The sequence below is a fragment of the Protopterus annectens genome, chromosome 11.part0 (genome assembly GCF_019279795.1).
Source record: "Protopterus annectens isolate FY-2018-M chromosome 11.part0, PAN1.0, whole genome shotgun sequence".
NCBI classification, from domain to species: Eukaryota; Metazoa; Chordata; order Ceratodontiformes; family Protopteridae; genus Protopterus; species Protopterus annectens.
The window spans coordinates 1,452,438,509-1,452,454,262 of NC_056745.1; the positions used below are offsets into that span (position 1 = coordinate 1,452,438,509).

At 42.2% G+C, this 15,754-nt stretch overlaps 1 protein-coding gene across 1 annotated transcript in view; it reads right to left on the reverse strand.

Moving 5' to 3' along the window:
* Nucleotides 1–15,754, reverse strand: part of LOC122815899 (alpha-aminoadipic semialdehyde synthase, mitochondrial-like) — a 1,132,937-nt gene that overhangs the window by 220,243 nt on the left and 896,940 nt on the right. Inside the window, exon 18 of the mRNA XM_044088745.1 lies at nucleotides 6,925–7,065. Within this exon, the coding sequence (XP_043944680.1) occupies nucleotides 6,925–7,065 (141 nt within the window). The remainder of the gene's footprint in view (nucleotides 1–6,924; nucleotides 7,066–15,754) is intronic.

A 15,754-nucleotide genomic window follows, 5' to 3' on the forward strand; every position in this document is an offset into this window, starting at 1 on the left:
CTGAGTTTTTCCCAAAGGGGATGACTACACATTTCTTGGCATTGAGCTTAAGGCCATGGGTCTGACACCAGCCGTTGGTCTCAGCGAGGCCTTTCTGTAGGAGGTCAACATCACTTGGGGAGTTAATAATAGCTCTGCAAACTTTGTCAGCCAGAGTCCCTTTGTGTTGGCCTGGACTTCAGAGAAGTACATGCCAAACAGGAGAGGACCCAGGACCGAACCTTGTAGTTCTCCTGTCGTGACTGGTCGGCAGTCTGACTTGGAGTCAGCTACTTTCACACTGTGGGTTCTATCTGTGAGCCAGTTTGCAGCCCACTTAGTGCTATAGGGGTTGATGCCTAGCTTAGTGAGTTTTTCAATGATTCCTGAGTGGGGAATGGTATTAAAGGCCTTGGCCAAATCAAGGTAGGCTGTATGAACCACCTTGCCTTCATCCACAGCTCTGGTGACTGACTCAAAGAAGTCAACCAGGTTGAGCACGCATGATCTATCCTTCACAAAACCAAACTGTGTGGGATCCAGAGTTTGGAGATTCCCTATATCCTTGTTTATTAGGTCAATGATGATGCGTTCCATAGGTATGTATATCAGATTCATCAAGTTAATAGGGCAATAGTTCACATGGTCTGCAGTCGCTCCTCCTTTGTGGAGAGGGATGACTGCAGCAGTGTGCCATTCAGTAGGGACATACCATGAGGTGAGACTGTGACTGAACAGGGCACACAGGTGAAGTGCCAGTTCACTCTGTAGTCCAGGTAGAACACAGCCAGGGATATTGTTAAGTCCCATAGAAGCTATATTCTTGGCCTTGGACAGTGCTGTTTTAACCTGTGCAGCAGTAATATTGGGGCCTTGGAAATCTACTGGTATTGTGATTGGTCCTTTGGTGGAGGAGAGAGGGGTAAAGTTGGCACTGAATCTGTCAACTCGGTATAGGAGGCACCATTGTGCAGTAGCTAAGAGCAAATCTGGGTACTGCCATGGAAATTCTTTACACAACTATAGAAGCCTTGTGGTTGTCTTTACTATCTGCTGTGATTCTGTTTTCATAGCTAGCTTTAGAGGACTTGATGAGGGATCTCAACGTTTTGCTGAGGCTGATAAGGGAGTTTTTCCAGTCTTGGGACTTCACCTTATTCCGCATCAGTTTCCTCCTTCTGTTGTACAATTTGTTTATGACAGGGGACCACCAGATTGGCTTCCTTTTTTTGAAGGAGACCATCTTGGTTCTATTGGGTATGACGAGATCCAAGCATTTGTGTATGTGTTCGTACAGTGCATTGCTGTATGATTCGGCAGTCATGCAACTATTCTTCATTTGCATGGGTGCTGTGAAGTTAGCCATCTCTGTTTTTAGGAGATCAAAGTTAGGTTGGAGAAGTTTTTCATAGTGGTTACCTTTGTGAGGTGAGGGATTTGGATTTCCAAGATGATTAGTATGTGGTCAGATCTAACCAGGGAGTAGTTGACTATTGGTGTAGAGCAACGGTCGCCCATGTTAGTAATGACCAGGTCAAGGATGTTGCTACATCTAGTGAGAAAGACAAGGTATCTGTGTGGAAGAAATCTCAATTTCTGTTTTTTGACTTCATTTTGAATTAGTGTATCCAGTCAGCTAACTGTAAATTTTCCAGATAAAGCTAATCCAGGTGAGATTTGTTTATACAAGTTAAAAGAAGGTTGACTTACTGAGTCGTCAGGAGTATTCTAGTCTACACTTGTAACCACATTTTTGTTTCATTTGCTACTAGTAGAAAAGGAAAGCCTCCCACTAAGCAAGTATTTTTAACTTTATTGACCTATCATGTTTCTGTTACAGTTAAGTGATACAACTTTTGTCATGTCCTAAGAAGGTCAATTTTGGTTCTATTGGGTATGGCGAGATCCATGCATTTGCGTACGTGTTTGTACAGTGCATAGGTGTATGATTTGGTGGTCATGCAACTATTCTCCATTTGCATGGGTGCAGTAAAGTTAGCCACCTCTGTTTTTAGGAGCCCAGTGTTAGCTTTGGAGAAGTTTTTCATGGTGGTTACCTTTGCGGGGGTGGGGTGGGGGATGTGGATTTCCAAGGTGATTCGTTTGTGGTCTGATCTAACCAGGGAGGAATGGACTATTGGTGTACAGCAATGGTCGCCCAGGTTAGCAATGACCAGGTCAAGGATCCTGCTACCTCTAGTGGGAGTAAGAATGAGCTGGTCCAGGGCATTGGAATTGATGAATTCTAGGAAATGTTGGGCAAGTGTATTGGTACATGAGCAGTTTTCCCAGTTAATGGAGGGGTAGTTAAAGTCGCCCAGTATGACTGCATTAGGTTGGACCCTAATGTTCTCCAGGGTGGTTAGGATAGTGGACTGTGAGTCTTGGGACATGGCTGGGGATGTATAGCAGGCTATGACCTGAATCACTGTCTTATCCAATGTTAGCTGCACTTTAAGTATCTCTGATGCATTATGTTGAGCTACCAGTCTGGAGGTGTGCACATCCTTTATGAACATGGAAACATCACTGCCTTTGGGGCTTCAGTCCAAGTTCTGGGGCCTTCATAGAAAGGACTGGGGATAGAGAAACAGCTAAGAGTTAAACTTTAATGTTAAACAACAAGGAAGTAATCAGAGAAAGTGAATGCAGGGCAAGCGTTTTGGTTGAGGTCTATTGTTTTCCTCAGACAAGGAATAATTTCCATTTAGAAGGACACTTGGATCTAATTATTACTAAAAGCACATTAAAAAATATTTACCAAAACCCTAGAACAAGGATGGAAGGATCAGTAAGACCACTTAAATAGCCACTCTAGTACAAAATGAAAGTATAGTTAGGGACCTTGGAACATGGGCTGGCTATTCCCTCTTTTGATCATGTGGCAACAGTTATGGAATACCATCAACATCTAAAGAGGTCATCATTTATATTCGCTTTCATGAGGCCAGTTATTTAGTACACTATCCACTTTGTGACATACAGCATTAGATATAGCAAACAACTAGAAAAAAAACAGAATTTTCTAAGACGATCATGGGGTTTAAAACCCAGAGCTACTAAGAGAGGCTGGATGCACTGTCCCTTTGTTCAATATCTTATAGACTCTTGAGGAGTGACCACTGCCTTGCTTTCTGCACTATTAAAAACCTGATTGCCTTGGATCTACTTAATCACCATATGTTTAATAGTTCCACAAATATAAGAGCTAGCAGCCCAGATCTTCACCAGCAGATAAACAAAACCCAGTGGAGAGATACAGTCATCACAATACCTCCCCTGCCTTAGGAACAGATTGCACCCTGCAGGTTAAGAAGTACAGCAAACTATCATCCTGCAAACAGAACCTGAATGGATGATTATCCATAAGCTTACCACAAGTTTGACTGGCTTAGTCCTTCTGGAGGAAAGGGATGTGAACCTGAGGGTGGGCACTGGCAAGGAACAAATGGCCATAAAACTCAGCTGTCTTAAAATGCCCATGATTCATATCATAATGTGGCTTTTGAATGAATATTCACAACATGTAGTACAGATCAGAATTATATATTTGTAAATGTTTACTAATTGTTGTATAATTTCTGTTTTTATATTCTAAATTGTATAAAATACTTTGTTTATGTGCTCTGCTTGCACTATAACAACCTGTTATTTTATACATTTTATCTATGGAGCTTTTCTCCCCAGAACTTCATTGAAAATGGCCTCTTTCGGCCCAATGGACCATCCTGGCAAACAAACTTTAAATAAATAAAATCAGTGCCGCATGGGATTGTGCCCTTTTTCTCATGTTTAGCACTGATATGGACTTACTGAAAAATGCCTGAGATGAAGGCACCAGAGGTACAGGGTAATGAGGGAACCACAGGAGCTGCAGAGATAAATTACAGAGCTTGGGAGATGAGCTACTTCACGGCAAAGATTGACGTATATGAAGAATTTCTGAAACACTTGATGCATGCTAAATCAGTACTGCTCAAAGGGTCTATATTAAAAGACCGAATGTTCACAACCGTGAATACGACAACCGTGACATGTAAACATCGAAAAGCTGAAACAGCAAAACACGTAAACAACGAAATACGGAACGCCGAACACATTTCTGAAAACAACAGCGCCATACAGGTAAGTAAATCTTACTTAGACATACCTCAATAAACACACTTTTGCAGGGGGGCAAGCCTCCACTGCACCCCCCCATATGGGGGGCTGTGCCCCCCCCCCACTTATATACACCAACTCCGAGATTGCACTACAGTGGGGAAAAGGATATATTTCCTCTTCCCTACGAACACCCTGCTGGCCAAGGAAATCTGTCTGGTGTTCCGTATTTCAATGTTTATGTGTTTCGCTGTTTCAGCTGTTCGGCATTTACGTGTTGCGGTTGTGAACATTCAGTCTTTTAATATAGACCCCTGTTCAATTTGTAAAAGAAATGGGAGCAGCATGTGTTGTCAAAAGTAATTTTGGCAAATGCAAAAACAGCAAGTGGCGTTCACCAAAATTGCTTTCACTGATAGTGGAGTTTGCTTTTTTCCTTCATTGTGGCTTTGGATTTGGTCTATATATGAGTGGTGTGGGGGTCTACAGGGGCTTGCCCCCCAGCAGAAGCAGAATTGTTGAGTTGTTTGCTGAAATGGTTTCGGTGAATGTTTTTTGGGTTTTTTCCATTTGCCAAATTACCTTTGATGACTGTACATGAATCGAATCAATGTATATAGTACAGGGTAAGCAGATTGTTGGGCTAAACTTCAGAAATACAGAGCTTAAAAATGAGCCTGATGTCCATAAACATCAGACTGACTGCAAAATATCCCTAGTGACATTAAAACCAAAGGGAAAAATGTCAAACAAACAATTAAGTAGAAGTTATAGGAAAGACCTAGCCAAGCAAGAGTCATCTAAAAACTGCAAGACCCAGTCAAGTCAGAGTCATTTAAAACCTACAAGAAAGACCCAGTCAAGCAGGATGGCTAAACGCCTATGATATGCTGACAAGCTCAGAAAAAGGGTAAAACATGGCATGTCTACAAGCAGTGTGGATTTACCTTTATTGTGGAACAAACATACTGATGGTAGAAGAATCTTAATTCTATTTGGAAAATGAAGCTGAATGCAATGCTGATTTTGTTCTCTTTCTATATTTTTACAAATGTTTGAGATTTCCAATATCTAGACTAGAATGGACCCTATTCCACAGTCAGGCTATGATCGGAGTATATGAAATTAGTATTGCTTCAATGTTTAATGTTGTCCAGGATTGCTTTTGTCAGCACCCACAATGCTTCTATGATTATCTCCTTCTGTAGTTCATATAGAATTATTTGTACTGGTAACATACTTAAGTATATTGTATAATTAATTTTACAGCCGTATTGTGTTTTCTACCACTGAAACTATCCAGGTGTCCTTATTCCATATTGTTGTAATTTCTGCTTGCATATCCTGGTATTTTATCTCTCAGTATGCATGACACTATAGATGTTAAGTTAATATATTTCAATGATTAATGTCACTTTTGTCCCTTTTTCTTTGACTACCTTACATCTGTTTTTCTTGCTTCTACTTTCCTAACTGCTGCACTGGATGAGCCAATGTGATTAGAACATCTTCATGTTTAATAATTTTCAGTATATTTATTTTTTGGTTCCTGTTTCCAGTGCTTCTCAGCTACCTATATGTTGCAGTATTCATAGTAGACAGCATCTTAGGTTGCAAACTATATAATGTAAAAATGTAATGTAATACGATTCACTGTACTGAGGGACAAAACCTCTTAAAATTCCAATATCCACTGTCAATTAACAGTTATTAAGTAAACAGATACTGTAGAAACATTTTAGAAACTCACTTTTGAATATTCTATATCAATTACCAGCAAAAAGGTGTTATTTCTGATAAATTCAATGGCAACTAAAAATACCGGGAACTGCTAACATTAGCTGTCAGACTAGAACTGTCTCATACTGAATCATTGCAGGCCTTTTTAGATACAGCTTGCAACACATCATTTAGAAGGAATTCAGAGGTACTGTGCAAGACAAATAGCTAAAATAATACAGCAAATTTATAGTAGCAGGAAGAAGTCTATAAATGTGTACCATTCGGAGGGACAGCTGTTACGAGGTGATCATATCTGAAGCATTGTTATTGAGAGACAAATTAGATCTACTTTGTTCGTGTCTTTCGGCTTTTCCCTGTTAGGAGTCACCACAGCAGAACTCTGGTCCGCTAATGATTGGCAGTAGATTTTTACGTATTGAGTTGCCAGCTCTGACGCACAACCTTCAACGAAGGTACGCCCATTCAAGCATGTCTCCACACAGAAGACGTTCTAGCTGAGAATCAAACCGAAAATTAGACTCTACTAGATTATAAAAAAAATGATTACAGGTTAGGAAACACACCATCAAAACAATGAATACTTGTTTCTTATGGGTTTACACATCAGTCAAGTCAGCTGTATTCAAAAGCCATCTTTAGAAAGCACTCAGAATTATCTATGAGCCATTTAAAGTTTGTATTCTGCTATGACATAGGGAAATTAAAGAAAACTGACAAACACATGAATTCACTACAAAGCACAACAAATGCAAGATAAGAACTCTACACCAGTTTACTGAGTTACTGCTACTTAGATTTTCTTAATGTAAAGTTATTTGATTTCAGACTTCAGATTCACTTTTAAAATGCAATTTAAGTGCAGCTGAATTCTTGCAACATATATACTATTCATCTTTCAAGGCTGACCAGTTTCTTCTCAACTCTTTTGCACTGTGAAAAGGTTTTAATTCACAATATTCCAAAACCATACAATATTTTTTTACAGCAAATGACACACAAACTATATAAAACTGCATGTGCGAAAGACATAAAATATTAATGTACATGTGATACTTTCAAACAGTTACAAAGGGATCACTATACAGTAAAGCACACAGTTACCTTTCCATCTTTCAAATATGTTGCAGGTTTTATTGTGTTCAACAAAACTCCCTGTGGATACCAACTGAATTTGTACCTCAGTGGATTATCAGAGCACTCAGGTGATGGAAGACCTCCACAAAATGAAACATAGGACTCCACCTGTGATAAAATAATATTTTTCATAGTTAACCTAGCAGAAAATGTACAAACTAAGGTATGGTAAAATATGCTTTGACTATACTATTTTTTGGAAGTTCTGCACTTCTAAGAGGTTATCCAGCAGCACATGAGAAACTAAATGTCTGGTTCAGGTTTTAAAGATATAATTGGAAGGCAAGTATAGGGGAGGGTTCAGGTTACCCATGTCTTTTGGCTATCCCTCTAACAGATGTAATTTGGTCATCTGGCCATATACCCACAAAGTCTTGAACTCAGATATGCACGAATGAACAGAAGTTAAAATGTGAAAACCCACATATCTGTTTGAGCTACAACTAGACCGAGTCCCAAGGCCCAATATGAAATCTTTCAGCTGGGTTATCACCCTGTATGTTTTATAGCAAATATCTACTAAAGAAAACAGTACAGCATAAAATACTCAGAATGCCCTCTTCTGCCACAAAGTGTTGAATTAAACAAAAAATACTGTAAAGAAATTAGCTGATATTTAATGTATTAATGTACAATCGTAGAAAAGAAAAAAAATGATTGTGAAATAAAAACAGCTACAGAAAAATTGCACTGTCCAACTTTACTACAGTGACTGTTGTATATACCATGTAATCAGCTTTAATTTTTGAAGAGCCTCTGGTGATCGTTTCCTTTTCTGGAGTCCGCAGATAGCTTTTTAAACATTCCATCAGTTTGCATTATCTATCTTGGAACACAGATGAATTCACACTGTGACACTGCCAGTCCAGCTATCTGGAATTTTGTAAATAATCATGTCATTTATAAATATCAACGTGATTCATATGCTTATCTTACAAATGTAAGAGAACTATATGTTAGGTGTATAGTAAACAACTGGTGCAGAAGTGTGTGTTGAACAGGGTCTGTACAGTACTGAGCTTCAAGGATGTGTCCACAGTGTGCCCTACTGGAAAAGAACAGAAATGTATATAAACTATATACCTGTGCAAATATATGTTTTAATAGAACATTTGCAAAACTTCAAGAAAATAAGTTGAAATTAAAGTGTTTTATGATTGTGTTATCTCTCAGTTTCAGTTCAGCAGCAGACACAATGTCTAGAGCTAGAAGTTTTTTTATTGTCTTGAAACAGAAATAATTACTAGGTTTCAAATGTAAAAGCGTTTTATTGTTTTACGACTTCCAAGTTCTGCAAACCTCTGAGAGATATGTACTTCTCACACAGAGATGTTAAAATTCTGTTAGTATCGTTTTGGCCTGGGAATTGAGGTCAGGTGACCAAGAGTGATGTCATCCAAGCTAACCCAGCAGTAATGTTTATTATTAATTTAAGAACTCTCTCAGAGAGAGACTGGGCATTTTGTATCTTGTCTTGGACCTAGAAACATCCACTCAGCACTTCTGCCTGTGTGTTTGTTGTCTGTGTGTTGTCTGTAAGTGTGATTTAGGGCACAGTATCTCTTTTAGAGATAGACAGGAATATAGTAAAGATTAGTTTAGATGTTTTCTGTATTTATGTGAGACTGTCCTGCAATGTTGTTTTAACATATTTCCTGTGATTTTGAACTCTGTAGTAACTTTTTTTTGAGTATTGTCTTGTTCTTTTATTTATTATTATTAAATATATTTAAACCTATCTTTGTGGCTGATATATCTGAGACATATTTAAGCTCTCAACTTGCATATGTATTCGGTAACACTGTATAGGCCACTCCTAAATAGCCTTCCAAGTCTTGGTCAAAACTACCATTTGGATTAACACTACACAGTAGAATTGGACACCCTTTGTAAGGGCCTTATAGTAGCTGATAAGTAAGGGTGGCTGGTGGTAGCTGGTACTACCTTATAACCTGGGCAGAAGGAGGGATAGCTAGTAAACCTGTGCCAGCATTCCCAAGTGTATGTGTGTGTTTCTATATCAATCAAATCTCAAAGTGTGTGTGTGTCAGCTACTTGGGCAGGGACATGAAGCACTGGTTGGACAGAGAGGGTGCTGGAGATCTTAGCTTGGCCACTTGGCTGAGATCGTAACCCTACAGGTGTGCCAGTGAGGAGTCTCATTGGGGATCTGGAGAAAGAGGGAGAAACCAGCCCCAGACTGACTGAGCTCTCTGTGTGCTCTTAAGGGAAATTGTACTTTATTGTATGTATACTTGTCATCCTCCCATTGTGTACATACCTCACCGTTGCCAGTGGTGAGGATTGAGGCTCCTTGATTACTGGGCCAGTGCAGGGACATCACATATTAATTGGTTGGCAGTGGTGGGATAGCCACATCACATATTAATTGGTTGACAGTGATGAGTTAGCCACATCACATATTAATTGGCCTGTAGTGGTGTGGATATTGAATTCCTGTAGCCTGTGTACAGTGGTCACTGAAGGTGTTTGTACTCTGTCAGCCATGCCGTGAACATTCAGAGTTCATATCACAATTGTTTTATTTTTTGTTAGCTTAGTTAGTCAGGGAGAGCAGGCGAGCATGTCAGCAGAAGAGTATGGCAAGCTGACAAGGAGCCAGTTGGCTGAAATGTCCCAGGCTAAAGGACTGGTGCATGCCAACTTGACTAAAGCAGTCATGACTGCAGCTTTAGTCACAGCTGCATCACAGAGTAGCAACCAGGAGGACAATTAGACTGGCCGTGGAGATATTAAACTTTCAGAAAATGGACAGTTCAAACTTTCCATAGAGGACTTAAAAATCCTTCTGGAGTTAAAGACACTTGAGATGGAGGCCAAGCATTTGGAAATATAACAATAGAGAAGCTGATACATCTTGAGGCTGAGGAAAGTGAAAAACTGCAATGGCTGGAGGCTGAGAAAAAGGAGAGCAGAGGCAACATGAAAAGGAGATGCTGACCCTTCACCAGAGTTATGGATGTAATGGGGACAGAAGTAACTGAACCACAGAAGCAACAAAGGTCAGTAAATTCCTTCTACAATTTACAGAGGGGGATAATTTTGATAGTTTCATTCTTATGTTTGAGAGGGTATATAAACAGTATAATGTTGACCAAGGGCTCTGAGTGCAGTTCCTCACCCCTCTTACTCCATGGTAAAGCTGTAACTGTTATTTCTAAACTGTTTGATACTGATTGTTTAAATTATAATATTGTAAAAAACTGTTTGCTGGACCATTTTAAGTTAACATCTGAAGCTTATAGGAAAAAGTTTCATGAGCACAGATGCAAGGCAAGTGTGTGTGAATATATTGCTGAACTAAGCATTTATTTTCACAGGCGGGTGAGTGGATGTCAGATCACCACTTTTGAAGGGGTAGCAGACCTTTTGGTGAGGGAACAAGCCCTTTGCACTTTGCCCTAGGACATGAAAATCTGGTTAGCTGATAGACAATGCAATACTGCAGATGAGTTGGGGAAGAAGGGAGACCAATACCTAGCAAGCAGGGCATCAATCCACAGGAAATGGACACCCAGTGCTGTTCATGGGTCTAAAGGATCCTATGGTGGGCAGCCCAGACTGCTCCAACAGAGTCTGCCAGTAGCAGAGGAAGCCACTAATCCAGGTACACATCCAGGACTAAGGGTTAAATGTTTTAAATGCAACCAGTGGGGCCATGTAGCATATAGATGTCCACAGAGGCAAGGTGGGGAACAAAAGGTGGGACAGCCAGTACGTTGGAGTGACAAAATGCCAGTAGTAAGTTGTCTCGAGAAGACAAGGGTACCAAACTACCACAAGACGTTATATCCTCTTAGTGGATGGGAAAGAGGCTACTGCTAAGAGAGACACAGCCTCTGACCTACCCATTGTGAAGCCTGCAATGGTTAAAAAGGAGCACCACTTCCTTAGGCAGTCTACTCCAGTCAGAGCTTTAGGAGGGACCCCATTCCAAATACCTTTGGCTAGGGTTCATCTTGACTAGGAGGGAGGAAAAGGAAGCCAGCAAGTAGGTGTGTTTGAGGATATCCCTGCAGATGTCCTGATGAGGAATTAATTTGATAATGCAGTACCATGTGTGCATGCAGTTACATGCATTCAGGCTTGGAGACAAGCATGTGGGTCTGGTAGCCTGGGGGAGACCCAGACAGACTGTACACTTGCAGCCAGGACTGGTGAGGTGGTTACTTCAGGGAGGGGGCTACCCTGTAGCAGTGAGACTAAAGGTGAGCCACAGCTGCTTGTGGGTACTGATGTTCCCTTGGACAGAGTGACTGCAAGGGCAGATGTGAGTAGTAGTAGTACCCAGGCTGACAGTGAGGCACCTCTGTCAGAGGATGCCAGACTTCTTGTGGAAAGGGAGCTGGGAAGGGTTACAAACAGAGTTGAGTCGGGCTCAGCTCTCAGACCCTACATTACAAGGCCTGAGGGTGGTAGCTAGTGAGGCACCTGATTCTCAAGGGAAAGGGAAATCTGTATACTGGGACAATGGGTTACTGTATAGAGAATGGACCCCCTGAGGGAGGGCTAGAGTGTGAGAATACAGCAGTTGGTAGTGCCTAGAACCTACCGTCTGACACTTCTAGCCATAGCCCTTGATATTCCCATTGCAGGTCATATAGGCATAAAACGTACAAAGAGACATAGTATGCAGAACGTTTATTTGCTTGGGATTTCCAGAGATGTAACAGGGTACTACAGGACCTGTAAGCAGTGCCAAGAGGTAGGCAAGGCAGGAGAGAAGCTGAGAGCTCCTTTGATGCCTTTGTCTGTGATTGAGGAGACATTTCAGAAGGTAGCTATGGACATTGTGGTCCCCTGTGTACCCCACAGTCCACAGGGAAGACGTAGATCCTAGTGGTAGTAGATTATGCTACCAGATACCATGAGGCAGTGGTATTGTCCTCCACTGAGGCAGAAAAGGTGGTAAATGCTTTGCTAGAGATTTTTAGCAGGCTAGGTTTTCTAAAAGAAATACTGACTGACAAAGGTGCCAATTTCATGTCAGACCTGGTGGCTTGTCTGTGGAAGCACTGTGGGGTGAAGCACCTAAAAAACAACCCTACCATGCCCAGAGTAATGGTCTTGTTGAGAGGTTAAACTCTACACTCAAATCCATGCTATGGGCATTTGCAGATGAGTTTAAGAGGGAGTGGGACAAATATTTGCTGCACCTGTTTGCTTAGAGAGGTTCCCCAGCAATCCACAGGTTTTTCACCCTTTGAGTTGCTGTATGAGCATAGGGTGAGGGGACCTTTAGATGTGATTCGAGATGAGTGGGAGGGTGAGTGTGAATGCCACAAGGAGTCTGTTGTAGCATATGTCCTAAACCTCAGGACAAGGCTCAGGGAACTCAGGGCTTGACCAAGGAGAACCTGGCAGAAGCCCAACAGCAGAATAAGGTCTGGTATGACAGGAATGCTAGAGCTAGACAGTATGCCATAGGGCAGCAGGTAATGATTCTCATTCATGCCAGACAGAACAAGCTGCAGGCAGCCTGGGAGGGACCCTACAAGATAGTAAGGAAGGTCAGTGATGTTAACGACATGGTAGAACTGCTAGGCAGGAGGCAAGGGAACAAATTGCACCATGTTAACATGATGAAACCTCACCATGATAGGGAGGCCCTTTTGAGAATTTTCCGTGGATGGAAGGAGGAGTCTGAGGGGGATCTGGTGAATGATCTCAGTGAGGCATGAACTGACACTCTTCAGCATTGGTAGCAACTGCTGAAGAGTGAGCATTGTGAATTTTGGAATCACCAGAAAAAAGTGTTTAGAATGGACAAATCCAGAATAGGGCACCAGGTGCCCCCTTTTTTGGGGACCAGGAAAAGTCTTGAGTAGAAACCCTAGCCTATCTGTAGTGCAGGAACTGGCTCTATTGCTCCCTGGTTTAGTAAAAAAGAAACTTGTTTTTCTGCTTCTGCCCTTTGATTTGGGGGTATATCTGGGTATCCTTGGTGGAGAGAGAAGGTGTGAAAGGAGAACTTGTAGCCTTGGGATACTATTTTGAGCATCCATTTGTCGTCTGTGTGAACAAGAAGTTATGTACTCACCATAACGTTTGATGTATGTAGTCCATCTCGCCTCACATTCTTACCCATGGGTTCGGAGCCGAATATCGGCTCTGACTCGGCCTATTGACTAGCTCAAAAGTCCCTGATTGGCTGGGCTAAGAGGGTATCCCATAGTACACTGCTTCACATCCCCAGATCTAGTTTGCTGCAAACAACTCAGTTATTGCATACATAAGACACATCCATACAAACAAATATCCAAACAAATTAATCAAAGGGACTCTGCATGATAAAATTTTTCCTCCAAATCCTCCAGGCAGGGGGGAAGGCGGGAGGGTAAGAAAGAATGTGAGGCGAGATGGTCTACATACATCGAACGTTATGGTGAGTACATAACTTCTTTAGGTTATGTAGTCCTATCTCGCCTACATTCTTACCCATGGGACAGCATCCCTAGCACCTACAACCCGGGTGGCATATAGGAAAATACTCCTGAGAACTGTGGAGCCAAATGAAGATCTGCCCCTGGAAACCATGTCCAATTTGTAATGAGAGACAAAAGTGTGAGGAGAAGCCCAAGTGGCCGCAGCACATATATCATCCATCGACAATCTAGCTTGATAGGCTGTGGATGTGGAAACAGCTCTTGTGGAGTGGGCTTTAGGTGGAAAGGGCAAAGTTTACCTGCTGTATGACAGATGAAGGAAATACAGCTGGCTATCCATCTAGAGAGAGTGACCTTGGATACCGGAGAACCAAGCCGGTTTTCAGAAAAGGAGACAGGGAGTTGGTCAGATTTCCGAATATCTTTTGTCCGATGGAGATAGAAGCGTAACTGTCTATGTACATCTAGTTGGTGAAATCTGAATTCTGCCTTGTTGGAGAAATTGGGGAAGAAAACTGGCAGCTCAATAGACTGATTTATATTAGACAGGGAAGCCACTTTGGGAAGAAAAGACGGGTTTGGTCTAAGGGAGACTCTATCTTTATGGAAGATCAAATATGGGGGTTTGATGGAAAGGGCTTGGATTTCAGAAACCCGCCTCGCTGAAGTGATAGCTATTAAAAAGGCTGTTTTCCAGGTTAGAAACTTTAACTCACAGGTAGCTACAGGCTCAAAGGGAGGAAGAGTGAGGTCTTGAAGAACAAAATTGAGGTCCCAGGGCTTAACAGGTTGTGATACTGGGGGACAAAGCAATAGGGTACCTTTAAGGAATGCTTTTCATAGTCTGTGTGCCATAAGGCTAGGTTCATTGGCCACGTGGAAGTTTGATATAGCTGCCAGCTGAACTTTGATGGTGGCTAAAGCGGATCCCTGATAGAACAATATGGACAAAAATTCCAAAACAGAATCAATTGGAGCCGTGTAGGGATCAATGCCTCTGGAATGAGCCGAAATAGAGAATCTTTTCCATTTCCTAAAGTAGATTTTCCCAGTGGATGGTTTATGAGAGGACGACAAAATATGGACTACGTCTGGTGAAAAATTATGACATCTGACTAAGGATGGAAGTGGAGTAGCCAGGCTGTCAGCCGGAGTGTCCTCAGAGAGGGGTGGAACTGTCCCGACATGTGTGTCAGTAAGTCTGGAAGGAGTATCCACAAGGTAGGGTTGAAGGAAGGAGAACCATACTTGACGAGGCCAGTGTGGGGCAATCAGAATCATCCTGCTTCCCAAGGATTGTGCTTTTTGAATCACCCTTGAGAGAAGGGGAAATGGAGGGAAAGCATAAACCAGATCGGATGGCCAGTTGTGAGCTAGAGCGTCCCTGGGTAATTCCCCCAGTGGGGGGATCAGTGAGAAGTAGTTGCTGCATTTCGCATTGAGGGGGCTGGCAAAAAGATCGCAGCAAGGTTGACCACATCTGCTGAAGATTCGCTCTGCCACCAGGCGATTCAAGGACCACTCGTAGGGCATAAGAATCGCCCTGCTTAGCTTGTCTGCTATCACATTGGTCCTCCCCGGGATGTGCGTTGCCACTAGAAACCGTTGGGAAGCTATTGCCCAATTCCACATGCGCATGGCCGCCCTGCATAGTGGATAAGATCTGGTTCCTCCTTGCTTGTTGAGATACCACACTACAGACATGTTGTCTGAGTGTATCGCAATGGTCACTAGAGGTAGGACTTCTTGAAGTGCTTGCAACACAAGAAGCACTGCTCTCATCTCCAGGATGTTTATGTGCAAATGTATCTCGTGCTCCTGCCATGTGCCTTGCACCATCCTGCAGAGATAATGCCCCCCCCCCCACCCTATCTGGGAGGCGTCCGTAGTCACTGTGGCCACAGGGACAGGTGGAACAAAGAGTTTTCCTACGTTCAAGTTGTTGGTGCACAGCCACCAACGGAGGTCCTGCTTGCATTTGTCTGTCATTAGGATTGGATGGGATAGCGGAAATCTTTGGAGAGACCATTGGACAAAGAGAAGCCATTGAAGAATTCTCATGTGTAATCTCGCTAATGGGACCAACATGATAGTAGCTGCCATGGTCCCTAGGAGTTGAAGAATCAGTCTTGCCTTTGCATGTCTCAGAGGCATCAGCGTGAGAATTTGTTGTTGCAACCCTGTGATCCTTTCTTGTGGTAGGAACACTCGCATTTGAATGGTGTCCAGCTCTGCTCCTATAAAGATGACATGCTGCAAGGGCAAGGTTGAGCACCAAAATCCTTAAGGAACACTGACTCCTCCTCGGAAGGGGTTTTGGAAGGCCAGTCACCTCTGTTTCAGTATCTCCAGGATATCGGAGAAGGAAACATCATCAGAAGAAGACTTGG